At 37.2% G+C, this 6,780-nt stretch overlaps 1 protein-coding gene across 1 annotated transcript; it reads left to right on the top strand.

Moving 5' to 3' along the window:
* Positions 1 to 3,002: 3,002 nt before the first annotated feature.
* On the top strand, positions 3,003 to 4,726 carry LOC108290389 (melanoma inhibitory activity protein 2-like). The gene is given in 2 exon segments (XM_037731940.1): positions 3,003 to 3,774; positions 3,777 to 4,726. Coding segments are annotated over 2 exon segments (1,707 nt in total). The 5' UTR covers positions 3,003 to 3,017.
* Positions 4,727 to 6,780: the final 2,054 nt, after the last annotated feature.

Below are 6,780 nucleotides of genomic sequence, written 5' to 3'. Positions count from 1 at the left end.
ACTGAAAAAAAAAAAAACAAAAAAACAACAACACTTTAAACTTAATAGGGAACCAAAAGAGAGCCAGCATAGCCAAGACAATCCTAAGCAAAAAGAACAAAGCTAGAGGCATCATGATGCCTGATTTCAAAATATACTACAAGGCTATAGTAATCAAAACAGCATGGTACTGGTACCAAAACAGAGATATAGACCAATGGAACAGAACAGAGGCCTTGGAGGCAACACCGTACATCTACAACCATCTGATCTTTGACAAACTGGACAAAAGCAATGGGGGAAAGGATTTCCTGTTTAATAAATGGTGTTGGAAAAACTGGCTAGCAGTGTGCAGAAAGCAGAGACTGGACCCCTTCCTGATACCTTACACTAAAATTAAAGACTTAAATGGATTAAAGACTTAAACATAAGACCTAACACCATAAAAACCCTAGAAGAAAACCTAGGCAAAACCATTCAGGACATAGGCATAGGCAAGGACTTCATGACTAAAACACCAAAACCGTTGGCAAAAAAAAGCCAAAATGGACAAATGGGACCTAATTAAACTTAAGAGCTTCTGCACAGCCAAAGAAACAATCATTAGAGTGAGCCAGCAACCAACAGAATGGGGAAAAATTTTTGCATTCTACCCATCTGACAAAGGGCTAATACACATAACCTACAAAGAACTAAAACACATTTACACAAACAAAAAAACCCATCAAAAAGTGGGTGAAAAATATGAACAGACACTTTTTAACAGAAGACATTTGTGCAGCCAACAAACATGAAAAAAAGCTCATCATCACTGGTCATTAGAGAAATGCAAATCAAAACCACACTGAGATACCATCTCATGCCAGTTAGAATGGCAATCATTAAAAAGTCTGAAAACAACAGATGCTGGAGAGGATGTGGAGAAATAGGAATGCTTTTACACTGTTGGTGGGAGTGTAAATTAGTTTAACCATTGTGGAAGACAGTGTGGTGCTTCCTCAAGGACCTAGAAATAGAAATTCCGTTTGACCCAGCAATCCCATTACTGGGTATATACCCAAAGGATTACAAATCATTCTATTATAAAGACACATGCACATGTATGTCCATGCGGCACTGTTTACAATAGCAAAGACCTGGGACCAACCCAAATGCCCATCAATTGTAGACTGGACAAAGAAAATGTGGCACATATACACCATGGAATACTATGCAGCCATAAAAAACGATGAGTTAGTGTCCTTTGTGGAGACATGGATGAACCTAGAAACAATCATTCTCAGAAAAGTGACACAAGAACAGAAAATCAAACACCACATGTTCTCATTTACAAGTGGTTGTTGAACAATGAGAGCACTTGGGCACAAAGGAGGGAGCATCACACACTGGGGTCCGTTGGGGGTGGCTATGGGAGGGATAGTAGGAGGGAGGGTGGGGGAGGGATAATGTGGGGAGAAATGTCAGGTGTAGGTGATGGGGGGATGGTGCCAACAAACCACCTTGCCATGTATGTACCTATGCAACAATCTTGCGTGATCTGCACATGTACCCCAGAATCTAAAGGACAAAAAGAAAAAAAAAAAGAATATACTTAGTTTCTGTTTTTAGAACTGAGGTGCATAGGGAAGTCATTTAATCTAAACTCATTTTCTAGATGAAGTAGCTATAGCCTTTAGATGTTAAATGATATGGGCTGGGCACAGTCGCCCATGACTGTAATCCCAGCACTTTGGGAGGCTAAGGTGGCGGATCACTAGCGGTCAGGAGTTCAAGACCAGCCTGGCCAATATGGTGAAACCCCATCTCCACTAAAAATATAAAAATTAGCCTGATGTGGTGGTGGATGGCTGTAATCACAATTACTTGGGAGGCTGAGGCACGAGAATCGTTTGAACCCCGAAGGTGGAGGTTGCAGTGAGCCTGGATTGCATCACTGCATTCCAGCTTGGGCGACAGAGTAAGGCTCTGTCTTAAAAGCAAAAATTAAATGATGCATGTAAGTGTTAAATTAGCTACTTGGTGGCAAGTGTAGAATAAGTCATATCCTGACTGCCAGACTTTTTCCAGCTGTAGCCTCTACTTCATATATGCTCCTGCCCTTAGCCACTGACAGCAAATATGGGCCTGAAGGTCTTATTGGGTATTACTTATTTATTTATTAGGTATTATGTTATTTATTGAAGCCCTGAAATGAGGAATCAGATGAGCAGCTACAGACTTTTTAAAAAACTGTCTAAAGACTCTTTAAAAGGAAATCTCAAAGTTTATTTAAAAAATATATATCTATGACTTGAGACATTTTTCTAAAAAAAAAAACAAAAACCCATAAGTATCATAAGTGTTGTGTCATGTTACTTCCATTTTACTAATGTAGACATAAAAAGATGAGTAAGACAGGTCTCAGGTCAAAAGCATATATAATTCAGATGAGAAATATGCGAGCAAAACTGTATTTTGCATAATTTATGTACGAGACTATGCATTTCAGTATTATAGAAGTAGTAAGGATAATCAAACGTACAAGAGCCTTTTCAGTTATGGTATTGACAAAGGCTTAGTCAAAGAAGAATGAATACAAATTTGAAACTGTGAAATTAATTCTAGTTAGGGGGAAGTATGGAATTTGAAATGCCAAAATTAGGTGAGGAAGGTGGGACGATCGCTGGAGGCTAGGAGTTCAAGACCAGCCTGGACAACATGACAAGACCCCAATCTAAAAATAAAGTGAAAATAAAAGAGAAAAAGGCAGCATGGGCCTGTGAGGCATGTGAGTGCCCGTGTCCCCCAGCTCCCCCTGTGTCTCCAGCTCCACCCGCAGCCTCCTCTGCAGTGGTCCGCTCCGGTTGCCTGCAGATTCAGGTTCCAGATAGAAGGCTGACTGTTTTCTGTCCTTTGTTGTGGCCCCCACAGGCCCCGGTTACTGCGGCGACCACCAGAGCAGCCTTGGCACTGTGGAGGAGCCCCAGGCTACCCCTCAGCCATACTTGAGGCTGGTTCTGGAGGTGCTACACAGGGTTGTGGCAGCACTGTGCCAAAGTATGGGAGCAGATTCTAATTCTTATGGTTTTCCATGGGAATGGGTGATATGGGCGGCTATGTTTGGATTTTTTGCTGTTTTCTTTTTTTTGTGGAGAGGTTTTAGATCAGTTAGGAGTTGGTTTTATGTGGGAAGAGAGAAAAAGCTTGCTGAAAACCTGTCTAGACTAATTGAGGAAAAACTTGAAAAACTTAGCATTATTGAAAAAGAGTATGAAGGCCATGAAGTGGAGTCATCTTTAAAGGATGCCAGCTTTGAGAAGGAGGCAACAGAGGCACAAAGCTTGGAGGCAACCTGTGAAAAGTTGAGCAGGTCCAATGCAGAACTTGAGGAAGAAATGTTATGTCTAGTAAGAGAGTTAAAAGAAGAGAAATCAAAACAGTCTGAACAAAATGAACTGATGGTGGATATTTCAAAACAGATACAGTCTCTAGAAGATGAGTCAAAATCCCTCAAATCACAAGTCGCTGAAGCTAAAATGACCTTCAAGACTTTATTTCCAATGAACGAAGAACCACTGAAGATAGCAATAAAAGATGCTTTGGATGAAAATTCTCAACTTCAGGAAAGCCAGAAACAGCTTTTGCAAGAAGCTGAAGTGTGGAAAGAACAAGTGAGTGAACTTAGTAAACAGAAAATAACATTGGAAGACTCCAAAGTGCACGCAGAACAAGTTCTCAGTGATAAAGACAATCACATCAAGACTCTGACTGAACACTTGCTGAAGATGAAAGATTGGGCGGCTATACTTGGAGAAGACAGAGACATGAAGATAACTTGGAGTCAGAAATGAACAGTGAATCAGAAAATGTTGCATACTTAGATCATCCGCCAAACAGAGCTTTGAAGAAACTGATTCATGCTGCTAAGTTCAATGCTTCTTTCAAAAGCTTAGAAGGAGAAAGATCCCAAATTAATATTCAGTTATCTGAAGTTGATAAAATGAAGGAAAAACTTACAGAACGTATTAAAAATCTTGAAACTGAACAAGCATCTTTGCAGTCAGAAAACACACGTTTTGAAAGTGAGAATCAGAAGCTTCAACAGAAACTTAAAGTAATGACTGAATTATATCAAGAAAATGAAATGAAACTCTACAGGAAATTAACAACAGAGGAAAATTGCCGGTTAGAGACAGAAGAGAAACTTTCTAAGGTAGACAAAAGGATCAGCCATGCCACCGCAAAGCTGGAGACCTATAGAAAGAGAACCAACGATCTTGAAGAAGAATTGGAGAGAACGATGCATCATTATCTAAAGCGCACTACTTCCTATGAGAAAAAAGCACATGATAATTGGTTTGCAGCTCGAACTGCTGAAAGACATCTCCGTGATTTAAGGAAAGAAAATGCTCATAACAGACAAAAATTTACTGAACTAGAGTTTAAATTTGAACTTTTAGAAAGAGATCCGTATGCACCGGATGTTCCAAATACACGACTTGGCAGAGAAACTTCTCCATATGGCCCCTCACCATTGAGTCAGGCTTCATCTGAAACAAGAGCTTTTCTGTCTCCTCCAACTTCATTGGAGGGTCCACCCAGAGTCTCACCTTTGCTTTCAAGGAGAGAAGGAAGATGGTGAAAAGGCCCAGGCAATCCTCTGGACCATCAGATTACCCATGAAGGAGGAGACTCAAACTCTGACATGTTAACCGATTCTCACTGGGCCCCTGTCACCTCTGTGGGAAAAGGGAGCTTCTGGAGATGATTTTCCACCAAGGGATTTCCCAGGTCCACCAACATGCTCCATTTGCAAGTATGCTTGGTTTTTAAAATTTTTTTTCAAAGCTCAATATGTGTTTTATTAATTAGAGATATTAATTTTACTATCTGTTCATGTAGTAGCTCATAGGAGGAAAAAGTGTTCTAGCATTCTGTGAGTGTACCATTACTTTTCTAAATTGGGAAGGCAGGCAGCCATAAGTGGAATGTTGAGGTTTCACATTGATTCATCTTAATAATATAGAATTATTTCTGTATTTTGGTTGTCAAGAAAATAATTGACTTTTTGCAGGTCTTATAAAACTAAAATTATTTGTATCTTATTTGGTAGCAATTTGTTATTCTGGCAGTTAGTTAAAATAATTAAAATTTATATTCCAGCATTAAAATTACTGGCTATGATATTTTTTAAAGGCTTTTTCATAAGTAGTTCTGATGTAGTCCTACTTATTTAAAACTTAAAATGCATTTATTATGTTTGAACTAATTGTTGAATTTGTTGAATTCTTTTAAAGCTGCACATAAGAAAAAAAGGAATAATATATTGGTTTTATATTCATACTTTACCATTTTGAACTATAGGGTTCTGCAGAATAAATATGTGGTTACCAAATACTAGGCTTTGCCTATGAATGTCTCATCTAGTCATTCCTTCCCTTGTTTCGCCTCTCTTTTTAAAATTTAAAGTGAATTAAAACAAATTTTGTTTGCCGGAATTTTAAGGCGGTCTTTGATATAACTGGAAATGTTTTAGTGTAATATCAAATCAGAATTAGGAATCACTGATATGAATTTTAAGTTTGGTGAAAATTACATTACATGAAATGTTCCTTGAGAAGGACCTTGATAATGAAAGAAAAAATATTATTTTTCTGGCAATTTTTATATATTTTGAAATAATTCCAATTTTTTAAAAGAGGTGTTAAGATAGGACAAAAATTACATTAAAAATTAATGATATTTCCTATAATCATCTGTATTTGAAGAGGCACATTTTTCTCAATGTTGTAAAAATTAGTTTGTTAGGTCAAGTAATTATTCTTGTGTCAATTTTAAAATAAAATAATAGGTAATGGAAGTTATAAACATAATGATTTATTAGGGCACAGTACAGGTTCTCAAAGTTATAAAACATCTTTTACCAATCTCTTTGAACAGTGAGAAATGTGTATCCACCGAGGAGTTTTCCTCCTCACCTTCCCCAAGACCTGGATTTTTCCTCCCACCTCCACTCCAGAAGTGAGTCCTTCAGGGCTGATTCCACCTTCAAATGAGCGGGCTACTGAACATCCAGGACCACAGCAAGAAACTGCAAGATATTTTTTGCTCTCTTCAAAAAGGATTTTGACTGATATTATTTTCAATTTAAAGTAACTGCTATTACTGTATAACTGTTACTTATATTTACTTACACTTTTGCTAAAATGGAAGCTTAATGGCATTATAATTCCAGGCTAGAACTTTATAAATAAAGATGATTTAGGTATGAATCTTATGAGTAAATTATTTCTGTTTTATTTTATTCTAGATTGTATAACTATTTTAATTTGATTAATCCACCATTATATAAACAATAGTGAGAGTTTTATATGTGTAATCTTGCAGGTGGGGAAGCTTTGAATTCTAAAGGCTGTGTCTTTATGACAAGAACTGTATTTACTGTGGTTGTAGAAAAATGTGAAAGTTACCTTATGCGGAATTAAATAAATTTTAGTTGATTTAAAGACTTGTTTGGCATTGATAATAAAATCAGCTAGTTTTCCTATTTAAAAAAACTCATAGCATACATAATGTGAACTATGATTTAGTTGATAATGTATTAGTATTAGCTCATCAATTGTAACAGATATGCCACACTAATGCCAGGTGTTAATAATAGAGGAAACTGTGGCTGTGGGTGGGGCAGGAAAAGGGTATATGGGAACTCTATATTTTCTGTTCAATTTTTTTGCAAACCTCAAACTGCTCTAAAAATTCATTTTAAAAAATGAGATGAAAGAAGAAAAAGTAAATGAAAAAATAAAAATGCTAAGGAAGTAA

The sequence above is a fragment of the Cebus imitator genome, unplaced genomic scaffold (assembly GCF_001604975.1).
Source record: "Cebus imitator isolate Cc_AM_T3 unplaced genomic scaffold, Cebus_imitator-1.0 Scaffold433, whole genome shotgun sequence".
Lineage (NCBI taxonomy): Eukaryota > Metazoa > Chordata > Mammalia > Primates > Cebidae > Cebus > Cebus imitator.
This window is presented reverse-complemented; position numbering and strand designations above follow the sequence as displayed.